Source organism: Dicentrarchus labrax, unplaced genomic scaffold (genome assembly GCF_905237075.1).
Source record: "Dicentrarchus labrax unplaced genomic scaffold, dlabrax2021, whole genome shotgun sequence".
NCBI lineage: Eukaryota > Metazoa > Chordata > Actinopteri > Moronidae > Dicentrarchus > Dicentrarchus labrax.
Window position 1 is genome coordinate 19,887,826 of NW_026136724.1, and position 25,634 is coordinate 19,913,459.

Below are 25,634 nucleotides of genomic sequence, written 5' to 3' on the forward strand. Positions count from 1 at the left end.
ATTAAATAATCTACTTTACATTTCATTTTTGTACTGCTTGCTATCTACCACATTAATAGTTAAAAACAATGGAAAATGATATATATCAAATCAATTTAATGATGATCTGCCCTTAGCATTGGAAAATGAAGCTAAATAGTACATTAAAGCCATTTTGAACTTAAAAAAATAAGAAAGATTCTAATATATATATAATATAATTATATGTATATATATATACATATACGCACACACACACATATATATATATATATATTGGTTTTTATGATGGAGGGAAAAGCCTCAGTCACTCAGACAGAAGGGTTCAGTGACACCTGGTTGGTTTTGTGGTTATCTGGCTCCATCTGCTGGCTGCGCTGCTTCATTAATCCTTTAGTTTCTTTATGTTGTTGACTGTGTTAGGCCATAAATGTATGAAGGGATTCATGCAATTGTTTATTTGTATTTTAAAAATGCAACGTTGAGACTGTTGAGAAACTCAGATAATATAAACTAACGCAAATAGCTGGAAACATTGCACATGTACAGTTATTAATCTGGACCATATTCCACTTTGTGCATACATATATAGTGGATTATGGTACAGATGGATACGTATATACTTACAAATAAATATACATATATGTATATGTAAATATACATGTATATATATAAAAGTATAATAAAATAAGATCTAATATATATTGTTATACAATTATAAGAACTGATTAATAAAAAAAAATACAATTATAAGATGTAATATATACATTATATTATATTTCTGCTGTGGCAAACAATTTTTTATCAATCTTATTAGCTTTTATTGCATCTTATTCCTCTCTTTGGACTACATTACAGTGTTGCTGTGCCAAATTTGAATTAAGATGTTCAATAACTTATCTCTAAAGGGTCGGTTTAGGACCCAAATGCAGCACACATAGGCAGACAGTCTGTAATGACCTTTATTTTCAGCTCGTGGAACAAACAAAGCAAGAAAGCAGCAAACGATATCGTTAAATCCTGGCTTCGGGCTGTGAACCCTCAGAGTCTCTTGGAGGAGTCGAGGAATCGACTCAGCCGAACCGGAGCTCCGGTGTGTACAGTTCAGATTAGGGCTTTCTGTACTCACAAGCTCGTGGTCGGGGACAGTGAGATCCGTCCGAACAACGACAGAACGTCTTGCATGAGTACAAAGAACAATCTGTCAACGAGTGAATGGTGACTAGCAGTATAAGAACCGACTATAAATAAATAGTAATAAAAGCAAAACTGGACTTTAAGAAGGTAAACAAATGGAGGGCAGATCGTACATAAAACGGCTGTTGTCAAGTTTGGGCAGGAGCTAAACAAACCTTAACATCACAAATGTTCCTGCACCCAAGAGAAAAAAATCCAAATTAATAATAATAATCCCAGGGAAATGTCTTTCATGACTCGTCATGATCTCTAGCATGCACACAGGTTTACTCCTAGAGTTGTTATTCAACTGGTAGAGCAGAACAGACTGACTTATATCTTGTAAACCTGCTCTATAATTGTTGCTATTACGAAACTAGCAGAAGGATAGATGAGTATATAATAAGAGATGGTGTCCTTTATCTTCTTTTATCAGTCACTCCAGATACAACGGATAAAAATATATATAATGGAGAGTTACATGTACATTATATACAGCTTGTTATATACAGGTGTGGCTGATAAGGTCACAGCAGGAGGTAGTGGCATGGCGTGAAGAGGGTATTTATTATAAATAATATTAGTTCTAAAGGAGGTTGTAGACGTCTCAAAGAGGTTGTAAGGATCCTTGATGAGGTTGTAGTCACTGAATGGGGTAGTAAGGGTCTTTCAAGAGATCATAGGGTCTCTGAACAGGTTGTAGGGTCCTTGATGAGGCTGTAGGGTCCTTGATGAGGCTGTAGGGTCCTTGAAGAGGCTGTAGGGTCCTTGATGAGGCTGTAGGGTCCTTGATGAGGCTGTAGGATCCTTGATGAGGCTGTAGGGTCCTTGATGAGGCTGTAGGGTCCTTGATGAGGCTGTAGAATCCTTGATGAGGCTGTAGGGTCCTTGAAGAGGTTGTAGGGTCCTTGATGAGGTTGTAGGGTCCTTGATGAGGCTGTAGGGTCCTTGATGAGGCTGTAGAACCTTGATGAGGCTGTAGGGTCCTTGAAGAGGTTGTAGGGTCCTTGATGAGGTTGTAGGGTCCTTGATGAGGCTGTAGAATCCTTGATGAGGCTGTAGGGTCCTTGAAGAGGCTGTAGGGTCCTTGATGAGGCTGTAGGGTCCTTGATGAGGCTGTAGGGTCCTTGATGAGGCTGTAGGGTCCTTGAAGACGTTGTAGGGTCATTCCTTAAAGAACTTGGTCACTAAAGAAGTTGTGGGGTCCATGATGAGGTTGTGGGGTCCATGATGAGGTTGTGGGGTCCTTGAAGAGGCCTTAGGAGGATCATTTAAAAAGTTGATATGTCTTTTAAAACAAATATAGACATCCTTGAGCAGATTCTAGGAGTTCATTTAGGAGACTTTAGTTGCAGTCAGGAGACATTTAGAGGTGGTAGTTAAGTTTTCTTTTGCCCCACCGGTGGTGAGATGGTTCTCATTTTCACTGCCTGTAATTAAAGTTTTACAATTTAAAGTTGGCTGTTCACAGCCTGTCGTCTGTTATGCAACAATATCGTAACAGTGCACGCTCAGCATTAATGAAAACATAAGAATATAAGAAGTAAATCAGTATCTTATTCTTTTTTTTTCAGTTGAACAAAAGTTGTAATTAATATTCTTCCTCCACTCGGTGTCAGGTGTAGTTTTCAGCCTATGCTAGCATTAAAGTGAACCGACAGCACCCAAAGTGTTTTTAATCCTCTGTCTTGTACGTTGAGGTAATAATGTCGGAGTAATTGAGGCTCTGGGGGCCAGGCGGGCTGATCGACAGCTCATTTAAAAATGGACACGGTGAAGGAGATGAGAGGCGAGGTTAAGAAACAGGAAGTTAATGAAGCTGGAGGGATGAGCGACAGGTACAACATCACCGCTACGCTCATCCGTCTTTGCGTAATTGAAACCTCATTTAGTAAAAAAAAGAAAACTGCAGCACTGCTGATTCACCCGATTTCTCTGGATCCAAAGACTACAGAGGGAAAAAAACAAAGAATGAGAGTCTCTTCAAACTTTAAAGCAACTCAACAGACACACGTAGACAAGTATCTGTCTCAGGTGGACTTTCAAGAGTCACTGAAATGGTTTTATGGCCATTTAAGGAGTTTTATACCATGGATTAGGGTGAATACTTGATTCTGATTGGCTGCTGGGTGTCCATTAATACCTGCACCTACCAAGTAGTTCCAGTAAAACTGTCTGTTCACCTTTCTAAATGAATGCGCAGTGTAATTGACTTTGAATCTTGCCAGCATAACGTTAGTGCTCGTTTGTACCGTCAGCCATCAGACTCCACAACGCCACAGCACCTAGTACCTCCAACCCCCGCGGAAAAAAGACTGGTTTTAAATTCAACCAAACTTATATTATTTATCTTTAATTGCACATCTACAGTTTAGTTTTTTAGTCAAGCTGCTTAAAATAGTTTTTGAATTGCACACCTTTGTAGTGCACATTGTGTATAGTGTATATATATTTTTCATTTATAGTTTTATGTTTTCTATTATATTTTGTAATATTCTTATTTGTGATACGATTGTATGTGCACTGTACTCTTTTAATTGCACTGTAATTCATAATAATATAAATTATTGGCTGATAATCCGTCCGGATAATTATCAAGCATGAGTGTCAAGGACCCCCAAATTGGTAGAGATACAGAAAATTTAGTCTTGGGTGTGAAACCCATGAACAGAACAGTATTTTTATACATTTTCTCGAACTTTTGGCCAAATTAAATAACAGTGAAAATAACCTATTCACATTTTTTTTTAGGAGGGTAAGGCTGCCGGTGAAACCCACCGTTACCTGAAGAGAATGACAGATTTCTCCAGGTTTTGAACATTGTTGGAAACATTTGTGATAAGTACACAACTCCACACAATATATAACAATTCTAATAATATAATACATTTCTTGTAGTGTGATTGCTTAGGGAGAACGTAGACACACCCTATGAAGACAAACAGAAAGAAGAAGAGACCAGATGCAGACAGACAGGTTTACAGAGAGACAGATCTCTCTCATGAAGGTCATTTAAAAGTATTTGACCATGGGTTGTTGTTCATTGGCTTTGGCTGTCACCTTTTTGGCTCTTCTCTCTTCTTTATCATGCATAACTTTTAGCCTCAACATAAAATTATAAAAATATAAAATTCACGCCTGTACAGTTGTCATCAATGGGGGAATGAGGTATACCAACCACCTTTTTCTTGTGCCAGGCTGTAAACATGTTTATTGGTATTTTAATATGGGGCCTAAAAGAGATTTTGGAGCCCGCCTCAAGTGGATATTCAAGGACAACCTTTCATGACTAAAAGGGATTGTCATTGTGTGTTATTTATTGTGTAGAAGCCAATCCTGGGTCACACTGTAATGCAATAAGTTGTTTTAACTAAACTCTTTTACCTCTTTACTAGATATTTTGTTTTCACAGTACAAATTAAGTTAGTGTCACTTAAAATTAAAGCTACTTGATCAAGAATGTTTTTTGTTTTTTTTTTACTTTCCCTTTCACTCTGAAACACAAATACAGGAAAAGGAAATACTCAACTAAAATACCAGAATAATTTCTGGGAATGAAACCGTTTCATAAGATTCAGATAAAATCTACAGTCGTGAAAAGTAACAAAGGGGTATGGTGGCTGTTTTTGGTTAGACTGGTAGGGTAGCTTTGGGTTTGCTTATCAAATCTCACTCACTTTCACTATTGTTACCAACAACACAGCTTATCAAACGAAAGAATTTGAAATAAATGATTCACGTTTTTTATTTATTTGCATTCTCCAACAATAATTAATCGGCTATAATTTATAATATATATTTCCCATTAATGGTCGATAATATGTTATTGAAGAATGTGTAATCTATTTCAAATGAACTTAATCTGGTTTTAAAGTGTAAAGTTTAGGATCCAAGTCACTTTAAAATGTGTTCGATCAATCAGTGATATACAGATATTAATACTGGTACCAGATATTGGCCAATCTCAATTCATTTTTGACATCCTCAGGGGTTAATGTACAGTACTTGTCAACGATTTCTCCTATGAACACATATTTTATATTACTACAACTGTGGTTTACTCTATTGTCATTGATTATTTGTTTGCCCACCAGCCTCCACTAATTGCATTGGTATTGTGGGTACCAACAGGGCGAGTGTCTGCAAATACATTAATAAACACATATAGCTGCTACATTAGTGTTATAAACCATTTATGAAATGTTTATATACTGTCTGTAGTCTGTATGGATATATTCACTTTTTGTGCCAGGCTTTGGACAGAAACAGGCAGAATATTTTGTTTAAGACGGAGCTGTGTAATCTTGTATAATCTGTAGTTTTGCAATGGAATCAGACAGCTAACAATAAATCTCTGAGGGTTGGACGCATTATGAGACATATAAATCAACACCAATAAATTAGAAGCAAAAGAAGAGGTGTGCCTTGGCCAAGTATCAGCAACAAGTTCTACACAGGCACAGTTTTTGCACAGAGCTGGATGCCTTTCTGTCTGAAGATCAGTTAACAGTCAACATTTTCAACAACACAGCCGAAGAGTCTTTGGCACACACAGGTCAGTGCAGTCTTTTGTCACAGTGTTTTTGAGTGGTAGTCCATCTAAAATGTATATAAAAATGTTTATGTAATCAATTTCAGATGAACTTAATCTGGTTTTAAAGTGTAAAGTTTAGGATCCAAGTCACTTTAAAATGTGTCCGATCAATCAGTGATGTACAGATACCAATACTGGTACCAGATATTTGGCCAATATCAATTCATTTTTGACATCCTCAGGGGTTAATGTACAGTACTTGTCAACAATTTCTCTATGAAACATTTCATTTTAAATTCATGGTTGCTGAAGGGCGTTTTTTGTTTTAAATACTTTTCAGGCTTACAGTATAGAGAGTGTTCCACTTCTGGGACACAACACTACACTACTGATACCTGTAACATCAAACCCAGAGTGCTGAAGGGCGTGTCTTGTTTCAACCCCTTATTATTGGTATTTTAATATAGAGATTTTGGAGCCCGCCTCAAGTGGATATTCAAGGACAACCTTTCATGACTAAAAGGGATTGTCATTGTGTGTTATTTATTGTGTAGAAGCCAATCCTGGGTCACACTGTAATGCAATGGTTTTAAAGTGTAAAGTTTAGGATCCAAGTCACTTTAAAATGTGTTCGATCAATCAGTGATATACAGATATTAATACTGGTACCAGATTTTTGGCCAATCTCAATTCATTTTTGACATCCTCAGGGGTTAATGTACAGTACTTGTCAACGATTTCTCCTATGAACACATATTTTATATTACTACAACTGTGGTTTACTCTATTGTCATTGATTATTTGTTTGCCCACCAGCCTCCACTAATTGCATTGGTATTGTGGGTACCAACAGGGCGAGTGTCTGCAAATACATTAATAAACACCTATAGCTGCTACATTAGTGTTATAAACCATTTATGAAATGTTTATATACTGTCTGTAGTCTGTATGGATATATTCGCTTTTTGTGCCAGGCTTTGGACAGAAACAGGCAGAATATTTTGTTTAAGACGGAGCTGTGTAATCTTGTATAATCTGTAGTTTTGCAATGGAATCAGACAGCTAACAGTAAATCTCTGAGGGTTGACACATTATGAGACATATAAATCAACACCAATAAATTAGAAGCAAAAGAAGAGGTGTGCCTTGGCCAAGTATCAGCAACAAGTTCTACACAGGCACAGTTTTTGCACAGAGCTGGATGCCTTTCTGTCTGAAGATCAGTTAACAGTCAACATTTTCAACAACACAGCCGAAGAGTCTTTGGCACACACAGGTCAGTGCAGTCTTTTGTCACAGTGTTTTTGAGTGGTAGTCCATCTAAAATGTATATAAAAATGTTTATGTAATCAATTTCAGATGAACTTAATCTGGTTTTAAAGTGTAAAGTTTAGGATCCAAGTCACTTTAAAATGTGTTCGATCAATCAGTGATATACAGATACCAATACTGGTACCAGATTTTTGGCCAATCTCAATTCATTTTTGACATCCTCAGGGGTTAATGTACAGTACTTGTCAACGATTTCTCCTATGAACACATATTTTATATTACTACAACTGTGGTTTACTCTATTGTCATTGATTATTTGTTTGCCCACCAGCCTCCACTAATTGCATTGGTATTGTGGGTACCAACAGGGCGAGTGTCTGCAAATACATTAATAAACACTTATAGCTGCTACATTAGTGTTATAAACCATTTATGAAATGTTTATATACTGTCTGTAGTCTGTATGGATATATTCGCTTTTTGTGCCAGGCTTTGGACAGAAACAGGCAGAATATTTTGTTTAAGACGGAGCTGTGTAATCTTGTATAATCTGTAGTTTTGCAATGGAATCAGACAGCTAACAGTAAATCTCTGAGGGTTGACGCATTATGAGACATATAAATCAACACCAATAAATTAGAAGCAAAAGAAGAGGTGTGCCTTGGCCAAGTATCAGCAACAAGTTCTACACAGGCACAGTTTTTGCACAGAGCTGGATGCCTTTCTGTCTGAAGATCAGTTAACAGTCAACATTTTCAACAACACAGCCGAAGAGTCTTTGGCACACACAGGTCAGTGCAGTCTTTTGTCACAGTGTTTTTGAGTGGTAGTCCATCTAAAATGTATATAAAAATGTTTATGTAATCAATTTCAGATGAACTTAATCTGGTTTTAAAGTGTAAAGTTTAGGATCCAAGTCACTTTAAAATGTGTTCGATCAATCAGTGATGTACAGATACCAATACTGGTACCAGATATTTGGCCAATATCAATTCATTTTTGACATCCTCAGGGGTTAATGTACAGTACTTGTCAACGATTTCTCTATGAAACATTTCATTTTAAATTCATGGTTGCTGAAGGGTGTTTTTTGTTTTAAATGCTTTTCAGGCTGACAGTATAGAGAGTGTTCCACTTCTGGGACACAATCAAATTAAAATGTTTAGTTTCTGCTTCACTCGCTACACTACTGATACCTATAACATCAAACCCAGAGTGCTGAAGGGCGTGTCTTGTTTCAACCCCTTATTATTGGTATTTTAATACTAGAGATTTCGGAGCCCGCCTGAAGTGGATATTCAAGAACAACCTTTCATGACTAAAAGGGATTGTCATTGCATGTTATTTATTGTGTAGAAGCCAATCTTTTTTTTTTTTTTTTTTTTTTTTTTTTTTTTTTTTTTTTTTTTTTTTTTTTTTTTTTTTTTAAAAAAAAAAAAAAAATTTATTTTTTTTTTTTTTTTTTTTTTAAATTTTTTTTTTTTTTATTTTTTTTTTTTTTTTTTTTTTTTTTTTTTCTCAAAAAAAAAAAAAAGAATAAAAATTATAAAAAAATAATACAAAAATTATTTGTAAAAAAATTTTTTTTCAAAATTTATTTAAAATTTTAAAAAAATTTTTTTTTTTTTTTGGGGGGGGGCAAAAAGATTTGCCCTCCTAAAAGAACCGTAATTACCATCACTAGTTGCATAACAGGTTAGAGAAGTTTACATGTGTGGTTCATCGCTTTTTCAAATTCATGGTTGCTGAAGGCTTTTTTTTATTAATCTCAGGCTTACAGTATAGAGAGTGTTCTGCTTCTTATAAACAATCAGATGAAAATTTTTAGTTTCTGCTTCACTCGCTACACTACTGATGCCTGTAACATCAAACCCACAGTGCTGAAGGCCGTGTTTTGCTTCAGCCATTCCAAAACCTGTGTGCTCCACTGTGTGCAATTAAACAATCATTGGAATATTTGAATAGCCTCTTTTACTGGGTTGATTTTTTTGCAGAGTAATGGCAGCAGGAATGTGGAGAATGAGACAGTGTCTTTTATTGCTACCAATTTGAGTCACGTCAGGTATTTTAAAGTCTAACACATTTTAAACAAGTCCAGTGTGTAACATTTAGGAGGATCTATTGGCAGAAATTGATAATATTCATTCACGTATTTTTTCATTAGCGTATAATCAACTGAAAATAGGAATTGTTGTGTTTTCCTTACCCTAGAATGAGTCTTGATCTATGCAGTAGGCAAACACTGGCTATAGATCGCCGTTTTTCCAATATTTTATTTCTTTAGGCTTTTATTGCCTCTATGACAGTGACAGCTGAAGATAGACAGGAAGGGGGGCAGAGAGAGAGAGAGAGGGGGTGGCATGCAGCAAGGGGCCGCAGGCTGGATTTGAACCCTGGGCTGCTGCAGGAAGGACTCAGCCTCAGTACATGGGTCGCCAGCTCTAACCACTGAGCTAACCAGGCACCCCTTTCCACATGTTTTATAGCCAGCATAGTTTCCCCTACATGATTGGAAACAAAAGGGTGAGGCAAGTTGGTTGCAATCTGCCCTAATAAATCTTACACACTGGCCTTTTAAAAGGTATGCTTTAAGCTAGTACAACGATTATTTTGATGAGTTCAAATGACTCAAAGTGTTACTGTTTTGCTTTTTTACAGCGTCAACATGTCGGCTCCTAACTATCTTCTGACTGAAGAGCAGCTTTTGTGCTGCATCTGTCTGGATGTGTTCACTGATCCGGTCACATTGCCATGTGGACACAACTTTTGCAAAGACTGCATCACGCAACACTTGAACTTCAACTCCCAGCGGCAGTGTCCCATGTGTAAAGAGCGTCTTGACAGAAAATATAAGCTTGGGGTCAATACTTTCATATCTGAGATGGCTGTTCAATTCAGACAGTCAGCTGGAAAGAAAGCCAGGAATACCTCTGAGGAAGACGTTGCCAAGCCCGGGAAAATTTTCAATGACCTTCCTGGAACTAGAAGGACAGCCCTGAAGTCCTGCATATTGGTAACATTAGGCCTAGCCTGTCTCACTATTTACTTTTCAACTAACCTTAAGCTACATCAAACAGTGTTGAGCCTGAAAACTGATCGACTATTTGATACTGGGGAGAACGTGGCGGACAACACGTGTACCAAGCATGGCAAACCTCTCGAGCTCTACTGCAAGAACGAGCAAATGGCCATATGTCAGTCCTGCGCTGACTCAAGTCACAGATTTCACCATGTTGTTCCTCTGAAGAAAGAATATGAAGTAAAGAGGACAGAGCTAAGGAAAATAGAGGCTAGAATTCAGCGGATGATCCTGGATAGACAACTGAAAGATCAGGAGATCAGACATTTGATAAAGCTCAGCAAGGAATCTGCGGACAGAGAGGTGACAAATGGTGTTCAGGTCTTCACTGCTTTGATTGAAACTTTGGAAAGAGCCCAGGCAGAACTCATTGGGATGATTGAAGAGAAGCAGAAAATGAAAGACGAAGAGGGCAATGTTTGTATCCAAGAGCTGGAGCAAGAAACCTCCGAGCTGACAAGGAGACGGGCTGAGGTACAACAGCTCTCACGTTCAGAAGACCACCTCCATTTCCTCCAAAGCTTCCCATCCCTGAAGGCTTTTCCAGTCACTAAAGACTGGACAGAGGTCAACATTTGTCCAGCGTTATATGAAGGAATCGCGAGGACAGCTATGGTGAGTGCTGTGGATCAGCTGACAAAGATAGTCAGAAAAGAAATGAAGCAGCTGCATGAAGTTGAGCTGAAAAGCATCCAGCTGAATGGGGTGGATGTGACTCTGGATCCAGATACAGCACATCCTGCTCTCATCCTTTCTGATGACGGGAAACAAGTACACTGTTGTGACACGTGGAATAAACCCCCCGACAACCCAAAACAATTTGAATCTGCGTTGCATGTTTTGGGAAAGCAGAGTTTCTCTTGTGGAAGATTTCACTATGATGTTCAAGTTAAGGGGAAGACTGGATGGACTTTAGGAGTGGCCAGTGAGTCAGTCACCAGGAAGGGAGAGATTAAACTAAACACAGAGAATGGCTACTGGTCTATATGTCTGAGGAACAGAAAAGAGTATTTTGCACTTGCTAGCCAACCTGTCCCTCTCTCTGTGAATTATCCTCTTGAGAAGGTGAGAGTGTTTGTAGATTATGAGGAGGGTCTGGTCTCCTTTTATGACGTTGATACTGCAGATCTTTTATTCTCTTTTACTGGATGCTCCTTCACAGAGAAACTATACCCATTCTTTAGTCCTGGTACTGGTGACAGTGGCAGAAATTCTGCCCCACTGATTATCTCTCCAGTCAGTGGATACAACAATCTTGATGGTCAGTAATCGATTGCTATCTGCTGGTGGTTGGTAGATGGTTACTATGATGTTGTAGGTGGTTACTCATAGGGATGTATTTTTTTTTATTTGCATAAAAACAGATATTGAATTTCAGCTGCACCATGTATACATGTAATCTGGAGAGCAGTGAACAATGGTAATTGTAAAAGGTATTTTACATTCGATTGAAATGGTGCACTAAAAAAAGCTGGGTTATTTTGTTCTACCTATACGTGGGGTTTAAAGCTTTTTAGGTTGTTTTCAGAGTTGGGTAGTTTTTGTGTTACCCAGCTGCTGGGTCCATGGTTGGGTCATCCAGAGTGACGGTTGACCGCCGCTGCTCCAAACTCCCACAGCCGCTGTGTCGTCCCCTGTTGGCAACATACTACCCATGAAGCAGCACATCCTCATCGTGCATAAGGGTAAAGGAAAGGTCTGTATTCACTTTTGCATCCTCCTCACATACCAGCACTAACTGTGTTATTTTACCATGTTGCACACCAGCTTTTGGTCCGTGACATTACCTGAGAGCCACAACCTGGGTGTTAGCCAAACTTGAACTCAAAGCTTGAGACTTCTCATGAAAGTGCTGTGCTAAATTTTGCACGTATATAATCTACAAACTAAGTTGTATTTGTAAGAAAATGTGTGTTTTGAGGCATGTTATGTCTTTGACTTTAACTACTCCCATCAGTGCGTTCATGCATGGGAATGTGGCAAGTGGTCTATAAAAGTGAATGTTTTTTTTATTGGTTTCATAATTTTATTTTGCTTGTTTTGCTTACAAGTGCATTGTTTATTGCATACATGTATTGTTTCCATTACCAAACTGTAAACCAACTTTTGGATAAAATATTATCCAAAAAAATATTTAACCATTCAATTCAATTCACTTCACTTCACTTCAATTCAATTCAATGGATTAATCCAGCATTTTAGTCAATATCAACCAGCATTTGGATTGAATATTCAACCCAGATTATGTTGTTTTTAACCCTGCATTTTTTAATGTGTATGGTGCTCCACTTTGGCACTGAAGTTCTTGACAAACCTAAAGGGGGTCACAGTTTAATCAATGTGTTGTGTGACTCTGGTCAGTGTGTAGGGACTTGGCTTGGGAACTGGAGGGTCGCCTGAACAAATCCCACAGACCACAACATGGAGTGTGGACTGGTAGCTGGAGAGGTGCCAGTTTCACCTCCTGTGCATTGCTGAGGATCCCTTGAGCAAGGCAACCTAACCCCAAGAAACTGCTCATGGGTACCGCCAACCTGGTAAGCCCATCACTCCACCATCTCTCTCCCTGTTTGCATGTCCACAAGTGCATGAAGAGAGAGTGTGTGTGAGTGTGAGTGTGTGTAAGTAAAAGAATTTCCCCAATGGGGGGACATCTTCATTTGTCTACACATTTACAAATCTTAATACATTTACATTCTGAACACAAATTTGTTTGTTTTTTTACACATTTACAAAGCTGATTATGCACCCACAGATTCTGAAAACCGTTTGCAGATTCTTGTACACATTCACAATCTCAGTACATATTTTACAGATTTACAGATCTGATACAGTTACTCCATACAAGTTCTCATTGGGAAGATTCAGAGCTATTGCATTAGCTGTAATTCAATTAATTTATTATTCATTTTGTGGTGAGATGTGATTAAAAAGTAAAAATATTTTCAAAACCATCAAGGCGCCTTTCTGTAGTTACTCCAAGAAAGCCCAGACAGCTGCAATGGTTAAGATAAAATATATATATTTAGTGTAAACTAAAATGAGTGACTCAAATCTTATGTCACAGTAGAGCTGCATGTCGTGCATTAATTCAACAACCCATCCCAGTCTGTTATGTCTGTCACCAAATCTTTTTTTCTTTGAAGCATCTGTGTGGGCATGAGTGTCTATTGTCTGTGTCCTCGGTTTCTTTTCTGCTGCATAAATAAATGATCCACCCTAGTATCTGTGTGCGTGTGAGTGCACACACAGAGGTAAACAGAAAGGTCAGAATAATTTGCTGATCTTGTGTAGGCTGTAATAGTTAAAAGTCTTTCCAGAATATAAATACTTTTGCACTGTATTCATATACTGTCCTCAACAGCTGTCAGACTCTACTAAATCCAGGTACACATACACACAAAATAAAAAAAAATAAAAACTACTTTTGATGCGTAATATTATTTATTATATTATATAATATGTCCTGGTGAGAAGGCGCAGCTCCCAAACAGAGTTTAACATTGTTTTTGTTTTTCTGCGACTATCTGACTAATGAAAAGAACGACTGAGAAGCTTCTCATTGATGAATATGGAGCCATTATTGTAGCAAAACTGTACAAATGTGAGTGGAGAGTTGTGCAAATGTATCTGAACCCATAAATGTGTAAAAGAATCTGTAAATATGTACTGACATTTGTGTGCACGGGGGGTCTGCAAGTGTGTGGAAAGTCTGTGTGCGTGTATTCAGATTTGTAAATGTGTGGACTTTAAATGCAGACATACTTTACATAATATATTTGCTCAAAGAGCTGGAATAGACAGACAAGTAAATGGTTACAACTCAGGCAGGACTGCCGTGGTTTGTCTTTTACACTTCTGCCATGGTAGAGATCTGCAAATGGGTCTGGTTAATTGTTTGTGCGCAACTAGTTTGGCACCAAATACCGTGCATAACAGGTCTGGGATTGTCAGCAAGGGACGCTAAAGTAATAACTGATGGGTGTGGTGTGAGTGAGGAGTAATGGTTGTCAGGCCTGCAGAAGTCTATATCATAAATCTATCAAGCATATCAACTGGACAGGTGAGGAGCGTCAAGAAGTTTGAAAAAAAAAAAAAAAAAAAGTAGACACAAAGTCAAAAGGGGATTATTCATTTCTTTATCTTAGTAGTGATAGATATTCCTTCAAATAAGTTTCCCCTCTCATTGACTCTGTTGCAGTAGTAGTCTTTAAGTTACATATTTTGGATTAAATATATAAAAGACATAAAAATACTTTGATAATTGAGGTTATTTTGCTATTAAAAAAAAGCTCAATTGCCCTGTTTAAGAATCTCCTTCTCCCTCATGGAAAAATTAATAAACCATGAATATGCAAATACATACGATACAAAAGGTTTGATGTCTCCTCTCAGTGTATGTGCACAGATCCATATCTGATCAGCACTGCCTAGTTCGACAGTTTGGTCTGAGTTTGGTGCGTTGAGCTGGATGGACTCACTGAGAATGAGCTGTCAATCACAAGGTAGCCCCGCCCTAAAGCATACCCTGCTTTATGGACTGTTTTACTCTAAATGGGACCATCAGTTACTAAATGAACATCATGCTGTATGGAAGACTGAAAACGTTTGATCTTGTGTAACCAAAATGTACCAACATCAGTTCTGAAATAATGCTGTAATAATTCTTATTAATGTAATGTCGACCTCTGCAGATACTACAGCTAACCCTGTAGTAAGCTAACCACATGAGTGATTCCACCACACATGCAGCCTGTCAGTCAGACAGGTCGACAGCCCCTCTGTACTGTCAACAGAATTTCCACAGCAGCTCTTCACATTAATGTTGCATGAAGCCAAAGTCTGTTTAAGCAGATTTACACAGTCTCTCTCTGTCCTCTGATGGTGAGTGGCGTTTTTTTTTTTGCAGCTGCCAGCAGCTTCGCTCTCTTTTCAGTCAGGATCTGCCATACAGCCTGTATTTGTACTGAACACAGTCCGGCCTGAGTGATGTCTGCATAAACTTTATTCTCCCTTTCAAAATGAGCTCCACCACAGACTCTGAATTTTTGAAAATGGATGTCTTGGATGCTTGATGGAGTTTTTCCCGAACCCTTCAAACAAGCTGAGTATCTATAGAGAGCTACTGTAAAACTTTTATCTGCTTGAGTCACTGAACTCTTTGGACAGGCTTCTTTTATGGGACAGACTTTAATTCCTTTTGCACAAAAATCTCTTGCTCAGCAAAAGGTGGGAAATCCATTTATTGTAACCAGAATGAAAATTACTTGTGTGACTGAATGCACAAGCCCCAGAATAACCTGGAACTAGAGACTGCTGTACCAAAAATATAGTTTTTATTTACAATGCATAAGAAAGGAAGAGAGAAAGAGGGGGTAAAATGTATGAATCCTACATAAATTAAAACTTTAAATAGAAAAAGAAACTGCACAATGCGAGGCTGCACTATTACGGCAGCTGGTGTAGAGTTAAGTGTTTTGAATTGTAACAGTAGGTGGGCAAATTATAGAATAGAATATACTCTATTGTCCCCTAGGGGAAATTTGTCATGGACTCAAAGTGCGTAGTGCATAGTAGTAGCTGCCCTTACAGACAATAAATACACATAAAATACATATAACAGCTAAAGATGTACATGTAGGCTACATACACACTCATGACACATCCAATGAAAGATTAAAGCAAATAAAAAACAAAACAAACAAAACACCAAATTACTGCACACTCCCCAGGCCTCAGCGTACAGATCTATTTAAAATTTTGATGGAGGTGGGTACGAAAGAGTATTTAAAATGGTTCAAATTAGAGATAAACCACAAAAACAAACCTATTTAGACCATAGCAAGCTCAGTTGACTCAAACCACACATGCAAGGTGGCTACTCTACCCCTCACTCCCCTTTAATGCAACTGAAGACACCACAAAAGAAAAAAAGAAAAAACAGAAAATAGTGAATGCACAGTAATATAAGTAGGATAAAGAGTGGTTGGCTCTTCGAATAATGTCCATTCAAAAGCTAAAAAGAAACAGAAGCACATCAATATACAAAAAGAAAACATTTTACAACTTGCTAGAGACAGATGCAGATAACTGGAATCTATAGTTAATAAATAATCTTATTTTATTAAAAAGGCTAAAAAACCTATTGGTAAAAGCTTTAGATCCTCAAAAACATGAAGAAATTAACAGATCTTAAATGTAAAAGCTAAAGAAATATTTAATTGGTCAAGACTTCCTGTCACACTTATATAAAAGAAACCGCAATCGAACAACTACAATTAAAATCTGATTCTCCTCTCGTATTGTGGTAAGTGTTCTGTAGTACTGTTTGTTGTTTGCTGCAGTATTTCAAAGCCAATCAGCTGAAGAGAGAGAGGGAGTCAAATTGAAATGTTCAAAGCAAATTGGTTGTTTCCTCGAGAGAAGTAGAGAAAACACTGGAAGATGACAGATACTGTGTGTGTGTGTGTGTGAGAGAATTATATCAGCAGTCAGAGTTGATGGATGATTAAGGTTTCTCTCTGCAGCCCGAGGCACCCATTAATCTGACATCACTGCTGTGTGTTTGAGTCTGTATGTAGCAATTATTGTAGTATCATAACTCTCTCTCTCTGTGTGTGTGTGTGTGTGTGTGTGTGTGTGTGCGTTCATCTGTAGGCTACGGCTTAAGAAAGCAGACTTAAATGTGGAACTCGCTTCCCTGCAGTGGCGGTGAGCAGTGTTTGGATTAGAGAGGAGGTTCTGGGTGCGGAGTCGGGATCAACACGTGAGCAACACTGTCCGCGGCAGCATCGTTTATCGACCACGAGGCTTACTTCCTGTTTCCAGTAGGGGGCGCTTATGAGTGAGTCAGATGTGTTCAGGGTGGGACTTTTAGCAAACATATGAAGTTTGGTTGGAAAATGGACAAAGTACACTGAAGTTATGGCAACTTCCTGTTTCACAGCCATACGTTGAAATTCAACGCCACCGCCATGGACACGTCGTTTAACGCACAAACGTCACAAATAGCACAACTTTTAATCGTGATTGTCTTTAGAGCTCACAGACAAAGACATTTGAAGTTGGTCTAATTGATTCCCTCAATTTTATTTCCCTCAAATTTAGACTCAAATTAATTTTATTTAAAGCAGCAAACAAGGACCTTTTGTTGATTCTGGTGCCCCCAGTGGACAATAGCAGTAGTGTTTCTACAACCCCATTCATTTTAGGGGAATCCGACAGGCAGGAATTAAGAATAACTTGGTTCACAGTTAGAAGAAAAATGTGATGAAACATGAACTTACATGTCCATAAAGCAGAAGTCCAAAATCCTGAAACTAGTCCAAACAATAAAGGCAAAACACGAGCAGACTGAGCGACACATGTGAACGAACAAATGAAACAAACACACTCAAGGACTAAATACACAGGTGAGGGGGAGGATAACGAGACACAGGTGAGAATAATCAAAACTGGAGGAAACAGGAAGTGAAAACAAGACACGAGAGGAGGAAAACTACAAAATAAAACAGGAAATAACCAAAGAAAATCCTAAAACCATGACACTGTATATAAAACCAATGGTTTTAGTTTATAGGTCTTATAGAGCAGCTCTGAATCCTAGAAATGATGTTTATACACAACTAATTTACAACAGGAAATACATTTAGCAGGAATATTCAGTTTTCTATTAACATAATAGGAGACCTTATTATGCTTTTTACCTGTTCTTTGGTGCGTTATATTTCTTTTTTGTGCCTGTAAATGGTCTGAAAAATGTAAAAACCCAAAGTTCACGCCAGTAACTGCAGTGAACAGCCAGAAAAGTTTATATAACAAAAAAAAATTAGTTGAAACTGATCACACTGAATGTTTTAAGTAAAACTAACATTCTTGATCAAGTAGCTTTAATAAAAACTAAGTTAGTGTCACTAAAATTAAAAGTAAAAGCTGCTTAATCAAGAATTTTTAAAACTTTTTTTAACCTAAAAATTTTGTTTTTCTTCACTTTGATGTAATTAAATTAATAAATTAATTAACTATTACTTTTTTTTTTGTTAAAACAACTTTTCGCATTACAGGAAAACAGTCTCATATCTTTTCCAATGTCTTATTCTTTTTTTTTTTTTTGACACTCGGGGAAGCCAAAAAGCACGTCTTGGTGCCTCGATACAGCGGCTGACGCAAGTGACGTTGAACAAGCAAAGTCAGAAGCAGATTGCGCCCTCATCTCATATTCACCACTCAGTGTACAGATTCAGTCTCTGTACCTCAGTATGTTGACAGAATACTTTTGAGCCCCTGCTGCTGGAGACTGCTGGTTAATACAACTCGATTTCAGCTGTAGAAACCTGATTATTTGGCTCTGTAAACCTTTAACCGTGTTTTTAAAAAAGGCTTTATTAAGTGTGTGAAAGCCTCGTGCCCATTTATGTTGCTGCTGAATCCCCAGCTTCACACACACACACACACACACACACACACACACACACACACACACACACACACACACACATTCAGCCAGTGCTGGTAATCCAAATCTGCACAGAGCTACTGTGTGTGGCTGTGTGTGTGTGTGTTAGAGTGAGTCTCAGTGTGTTAGGGTGCGCTCCAGGGTAAATAGCGTCTGATTTGTACTGTGACTCTGCTGCCTTCAAATCTATTTTCTCTCAATGTCACAGACTCTCTCTCTCTCTCTCTCTCTCTCTCTCTCTCTCTCGTGTGTGTGTGTGTGTGTGTGTTTGTGTCTGTGTGTGTTCAGGGTTTCATGTCAGGTTATAATCCTGTCAGACTCAGAAACCTGAACTGACATGAACAAGAGAGAGAGAGAGGAATGAATGACAGACTCTCTCTCTGTCTCTCTCTCTCTCTCTCTCTCTCTCTCTCTCTCTCTCTCTCTATCCGGGGTAACCATGGTAACAGGCCTTGTTTCCAGCACCAGAGCTGCAGGTTTGGAAACCGACTGCCTCGGTGCCCTTGAGCAGAAGAAGAAGAGAGGAGTCTTTCATACACTGCAAAAAATATCAAACTAAACACTTGAAAGATCCCCAAAATTGACAAAATATCAAAGTAAAGATTCTAAATCAGACAGGAATATCAAATTAAAGACATAATAGTAAACTAAAAACTCTAAAACTGACAGAAATATCAACCTTAAAAATGAAATGAGGCACTAAAATCCACGTAGAGACCAAACAACCCGGAGAAATATCAAACTAAAGACTATAAAACAGACAGAAACATAAAAACTGACATAAATGTCAAACAGAAGAAATCTCAAGCGGACAAAATAACAAACGTAATACCCTAAAACAGACAGAAATATCAAACTAAAGACTATAAAACAGACAGAAATATCAAAATGAAGGATGAAACTGACACAAATGTCAAACTAAAGAATCTGAAACAGGCAGAATAATGAGAGACTCAAAGGAAAAGACCAAAAGAAACCAACAGATATATCAGCCTAAAGATTCTCAAACAATGAGAGACATCAATCTGAAGACCATGCAACCCAGAGAAATATCAGAGTAAAGACTCTAAAACAGACAAAAACATCAAAACTGACATAAATGTCAAATGAAGGAATCTCAAACAGAGAAAATAACAATCGAACACCCTTAAACTGACAGAAATATCAAAGGAAAGACTAAATCAGACAGAAAAATCCACCTAAAGACCAAACAACCCAGATAAATATCCAACTAAAGACTCTAAAACAGACAGAAACACCAAAATAAAACGCATACAAACGGCAAACGAAAGAATTTGAAACAGGCAAAATAACCAGAGACTCTAAAAACCCACAGAACTATCAAACTAAAAGACCAACATCACCCTCAAGATTATAAAACAGTCCGAAAATTCAAACTAAAACTGACAGAAAAATCAACCTAAAGACTAAAACAGACACACAAATCCACTAAAAGTCCAAACAACCAGTGGGATATATTACAATAACAACTAAAATGGACATAAAGGTCAAACAAATTAATCTAAAATGGACGGAAATATTAAACTAAAGGCAAACACTGTCACAAAAATCAATCTACAGACCAAACAACTGAAAGAAACCAACAGAAATATCAAACTAAAGACCCTAAAAGTGAAAATAAAAAAACAGAAACCAAAATTCTGAAATAAAAACCCCCAGAAATGACCAAGATGTGAAAACTGAAACATAAAAACTGACACAAATAATGTAATTACGATTACACGTTCCACAAATTCAAATAAAAAATTACATTTTCATGTCTGCAATATGTAATTATGTCGGATACGGACTAAAAGTGACAAACTAAAGAGTCTGAAAAGAATAATTAAGACCCTAAACCCGACGGGAACATCAAACAGACATCAACATAAAGACTAAAGCGAACACAAATGTCAAACTAAAGATTCAGGAATATCAACTTAACGACTACAGCAGTGATAAAAATATATATCTGAAGAGTGAACAGCGGAGAGAAATATCAAACGGAGGAATAAAAGCATCAAAAACTAAGGACTCTAAAGCAGAATCAAGACTTCAAGACCTCTCAACCAGCAGAGATATCGGTCTGACGATGTGAGACTGACAGGGAACATCAAACTGAAGACTCCTCGACAGGAAACATCAAACTATAAAGGATCCATAAAACGTAGAAACTAATTAGGAGTGATCAGAATGATGGACGACCAATAAGAAAGTGCTCTCTCCTCCTCCTCTTCCTCCTCTCTAATGAGTGGTTTCAGTCTTGTGTTGTAATAAAAAAGGTATAAAAACCTCCTATTCTCAGGCTGTAACACTGCAGTAGGCCTCTGAGTGTGTGTGTGTGTGTGTGTGTGTGTGTGTGTGTGTGTGTGTGTGTTTGTGTGTGTGTGTGTGTGTGTGTGTGTGCTCCTCTGATAATCAACCACAATTACGTCCCAACAGAAAAGGGAGAAAAGAAGAAGTGGGAGGGAAGCTATCAGAGAGAAGCCATTGATATGGTAATATCTGTCTCACACACACACACACACACGCACACACACACGCACACACACACACACACACACACACACACACACACACACACACACACACACACACACACTCAGAGCAGGTAAATGTTGAAGCAGCGGAGAAACTCGTCTGTTCAAGGTCAAAATAAATCGGTTCACTGAGAAGAGAAATCTGGAAAAGAAGGCACAAAATGGCCCCTTTTTTATTTTTGGCCACTTGGGGGCAGCAGAAACAAAACACTGACATGATATCACCGTGGCAACGCCTGTATGCAGAAACTTTATGGCTGAAACATCATTAAAACAAACATCTGTGGTTTCACACACACTGCGATAAACAGCCCTTTTGTAGAAACAAAGCCAAATATTTTTAAATAAAATCAGATTTTCTTGTATTAAGACAATATTTCCTTGGCTAGAAGTAGAAAACTAGCAATCAAACTTTATTTTTATAGCAACTTTCAAACAGTTGAGTGCTTCACAGACGATTGACAAGGTGATAATAAGACAGAATAGAGTAAAAACTGATATTTAAGATTCTTAAAATCAGTATTTTGGTCACTATATGGAGCTAAAATTAAGCATTTATACCTTTAATCTAAGTTTAATAATTAGCACGAGACACAATTTCTTCAAACAACATAATAAAAATAAGTGACTTCATCTTAAATGCAGCAGTAACTTTATTAATTTTAGCATTTTGAATTAAAACAATAACAAAAAACTACACAGTTGCTTCATTTCCAACACTGGAAGTCTTAAAATAAGGACAATAATCTGGTTCCTCTGCTGAGATATTATACAAACCACTGTTGTAACTTGTTAAATTGAGCTCAAAAGTAGCTCTAATGTCAGATTAAGACACAGTTTTATGTATTTTCTTTACTCAAGATCACCTTTAGACAAAATAAGAATATTTTTCCCAGAAACAAGGCCTGTTTTTACCCTCTTTAGATTCCTGTGTTGCAGTTCAGCCAGCGGACATCAGAAGAGGAGGAAGCGTGGGGGGTTTTGGATTAAAGAACAGCAGACTGAGACGAGCAACCACAGTGGGGGCTGTTGCCCCAAGAGGAGAGGAAGAGAGGGCCGAATAGGAGCCATGCTGGTCCTGGTTTGGACTTTAAGGCGGCTCCTGGCTATAACATTCTGGTTCTGGATGAAAAATGGGACTCATGCTGATCAAACAACAGGAAATCAGAGACTGTTGTGCCCCCACATCTTTTACAGAAGGACCACGAACTGAGCTGGAAGTGGATGGACGCTGTTTCTTTCTATGTGAAGATGAAATGTTATCTTGTTGCTGTTGTTTACATTCAAGAAATTATCTCCTGGGTGTAAAAGTGTATTTATTTATGTAGATTTATTGGAAATTCTTTATTAGTATTAACCCCTTTAAAGATGAGGGTCCTAAATATGTAGTTAACAGCATACAATTAAACCAAATTTGACAAAAAAAACCCCCCAAAAAACCCCAAAAAACCCCAACAAAACAAAAGATAATTACTTCATAGTTAAAGTGGTAGGATTAATATAATGTTATGAAATTACAATGTACAACCAACATTAAGAACAACTGATACTAAAATAAGAAGAAAGGGTATTTTAAACAGGTGCTATGATGACTGAATACTTACAGGGAGATTATTCAATTATTAAATAACTGTATAAATATTTTATTATTATTATTTCTATGTTATTCTATGAATTTAATTATCTTTTCCTGTGTGTTTGAAAGCTCTCATTTCATTATACAACCTTCTTGTGTTGTTTAATGATAAATAAATTGATTCCTTAAGTTAATATGTTGAGCTTGTGAGCAAATAGTTGCTTATTTACGCATCCATCATTCATCAGGAGACGTATTTGTTTCTCTGACGTTGCTGCCGAGCGTTTTTAGAGCTTAGATATTAACAGATGTTCTGTTTTCTGTGAGAATAAAAAGAGATTAAAGCAGCTAATTGGTTTCGTCTCTGTCGCTTCATATGTTCACTACATGTCACGAGGTGTTAAAATACGCTGCCACCTCCTGTAAATATATAATGTGTATGATCAAATGGCAGCGAATTGACGTCAACCCTTAAGGCTGCTAATAAATATTCATCTGGTTCAAGACGAAGAAGAAAAACGTAAGGAAGAATTGGATGGGAAATTTAAAGAAACATTAGAAAGATTAAAAGTCTGTGTGTCTTTGTACCCGTTTAGTATCTCTGTAGATATTTTAGCATCTTTGTTGTCATTCTGTAGTTGATGTTTGTCTCTTTTTAGTTATTTTGTAGTCATTTTGCATCTCTTTGAATATTCTCTTGAACAACTCTCTTTTTGGTCATTTTGCTTTCTGTTTCTTGTATCTCTTTGTAGCTGTTTAGCATCTTTTTACAGTTGTTTTGTGGTCATTTAGCGTCATTGTTATCATTTTTTAGTTGTTTGTATCTTTTTGTAGTCGTTCTATGTCTCTTTGCAGTCATTTTGTGTCTCTTTTCAGTTCTGTGTCTGTTTGTTGTTGTTCTCTGCATCTTTGTATCATTTTGTCTCTTTGTAGTGGTTTTCTTGTCATTTAGCATCTTTGTTGTAATTTTGTTGTTGTTTGTATCTGTTTTTAGTTGTTTGTATCTTTTTGTAGTTGTTCTATGTCTCTTTGTTGTCATTTTGTGTCTCTTTTTAGTTGTTCTGTGTCTCTTAGTTATCATTGTTTGTCTCTTTGTAGTGGTTTTCTTGTCATTTTGCATCTCTTTGTAGTCGGTTTGTATCTGTGTAGTTGATTTGTGTCTCTTTTTTTTTCTTTTTTTCTTTGTCTCTTTGCAGCTGTTTTGTAGTCATTTAGCATCTTAGTTGTTACTTTGTAGTCATTCTGCGTCTCTTTCTTATCATTTTGTGTTTTTGTAGTTTGTACCCATTTACCATCTCTTTGTATGTTTTGTGTCTCTTTTTGGTTGTTTTGAATCCATCATCTATGGATATTATATACAACATATTCCATTTCTGCCAATCGATCCTCCTAAATGTTTGTCCTAAACGTTTTAAAGGCATAAAGTTTTGCATAATTAATGGAATGGCTGCAGGCGTCTGTTTTCATTTACGTCTTTGGCCACTTTTTGAATAAGCTGGCAGAGTCAGGACTGCCAAGATGGCGACACCCAGAGCGACCACACTGAGCTTCGTGACGACTCTTCAGAAACCAATGGGTGACCTCTTGGAGACTGCGTGCTTAAATGTAGTGTTTCCTTTTTTACATATAAGTTTTGGAACTTTGTGTTTAACATGGACCTTTTTGACACCATAACGGCACCGAAACGGGAGAAAATCACATTTATTTTGAGTCTGTCACATGGCGGCATATATTCTCTAAATATAGTTACAAAGCTGTGAAAGTAAATTTACTTTCTCTCACCTATCTTCATCCTGTAAATACATGTAGTGTGAATGTCTGTGTGCGGCTGCAGTGTGTGTGTGACTGAATATAATTGGCTCCGGCAGGAGTTGCAAAATTCACAACCTTGCAGAAACGTTTGAGCCGCAGCGACCAATCATGCGACTGCTGGAGGTTTCCACCAATCAGCAAGTTTTTTGTTTTCCACTAACGAGGGTCGTTATAAAGACAGACAGGTGACACAGACAGACAGACCTCCTTATTAAAGCCTAATAAACCTCATGTGAGTGAGAGAATTTCTGCTCCATTAGCTGCTCGCCCAAGTTCTCCAGTAATTAAACATCAATTAGCCCCGCCCCTCTTGTTATCCAGGTCGTGTGATTGGTCCAGAGAGAAGTCGTTAGCGCTGTTAACATCCTTCTAAGTATGTAGGTCAGAGTGTAACAAAGCTCTGTGAATTACATTAGAGAAAAACATCTTCTCATCCGTCCATCCATCAGGGTTTTAATTTCTCTCAGCCAATCAGATCCTCTGGTTGAATCCGCTCACATTTCGAACGTCGCCGCCAATCCCGGAGCGGATCTATCAGCGTAATGAGTGGGTGTGTGTCATTTCATGGATGTGATTGGTCGCTTTTTCTTTCATATTTCCACTGCAGCTTTCAGTTCATATGTCACAGTTAAAACTACACACACATACACACACACACACACACACACACACACACACACACAGAAACGTGTATTCCCGTCAACCTGAGGTCAACCGGATTTATACACCCAAATTAGAGGATTATGCGTGCGTCTGTGGTCAGTCTACACTGTAAAATACACCTTAATACATCTCTGGACTAAGGTTTTGAATGCCTTTTTTTCGTAAAGGTCCAGTTTTTGTAATCATTTAGCATCTTTGTTGTCATTCTGTTGTCATTTGTATCTCTTTTTTGTTATTTTCTTAGTTTCTTTGCAGTTGTTTAGCATATTTTGCGTCTCTGTTCAGTTGTTTTAGGTGTCTCTGTTTATCTCTTTGCAGTTTTTTTTGTCATTTAGTATCTCTTTGGTTGTTCTAGGTTCTAAATTTAACTTTATCTATCAGATTATTTAAATGCTTGTCTTAATACTTCTCTGGGGGGATCTTGGAGTAAGGGTTTGAATGCCTTTTTTCCCCCGTAAAGGTCCAGTTTTTTTGTAGCCATTTAGCATCTTTTTAGTTATTTTCTTTGTTTCTTTGCAGTTCTTTAGCATATTTTGTGTCTCTGTTAT

At 37.5% G+C, this 25,634-nt stretch overlaps 1 protein-coding gene and 1 long non-coding RNA gene across 8 annotated transcripts in view; both read left to right on the forward strand.

Annotated features, from left to right (window-relative positions):
- The window catches only part of LOC127358601 (uncharacterized), a 24,416-nt gene extending 8,428 nt beyond the window's left edge, over positions 1-15,988 (forward strand). The window contains exon 2 of the long non-coding RNA XR_007882483.1: positions 14,546-15,988. This is a non-coding gene — a long non-coding RNA (uncharacterized LOC127358601). The remainder of the gene's footprint in view (positions 1-14,545) is intronic.
- Positions 5,526-24,050, forward strand: LOC127358579 (E3 ubiquitin-protein ligase TRIM21-like). Of its 7 annotated transcripts, XM_051391747.1 has the most exons (6): positions 6,983-7,752; positions 9,620-11,736; positions 12,402-12,577; positions 16,698-16,884; positions 20,938-20,993; positions 21,960-24,050. In XM_051391747.1, exon 2 carries the CDS (start codon positions 9,627-9,629, stop codon positions 11,307-11,309), a length of 1,683 nt encoding a protein of 560 aa, XP_051247707.1. In that variant the 5' UTR covers positions 6,983-7,752; positions 9,620-9,626; the 3' UTR covers positions 11,310-11,736; positions 12,402-12,577; positions 16,698-16,884; positions 20,938-20,993; positions 21,960-24,050. The 7 variants fall into 7 exon arrangements, with proteins under 7 accessions (XP_051247706.1, XP_051247705.1, XP_051247707.1 ...); XM_051391746.1 differs by lacking the exon at positions 6,983-7,752 and adding an exon at positions 5,526-5,710 and having other exon boundaries at positions 16,698-20,993; XM_051391745.1 differs by lacking the exon at positions 6,983-7,752 and adding an exon at positions 5,728-6,965 and having other exon boundaries at positions 16,698-20,993.
- Positions 24,051-25,634: the final 1,584 nt, after the last annotated feature.

Coding starts and splice junctions, on each gene's coding strand:
- LOC127358579 (XM_051391746.1), top strand. CDS start 9,627: ATGTCGGCTCCTAACTATCTTCTGACTGAAGAGCAGCTTTTGTGCTGC.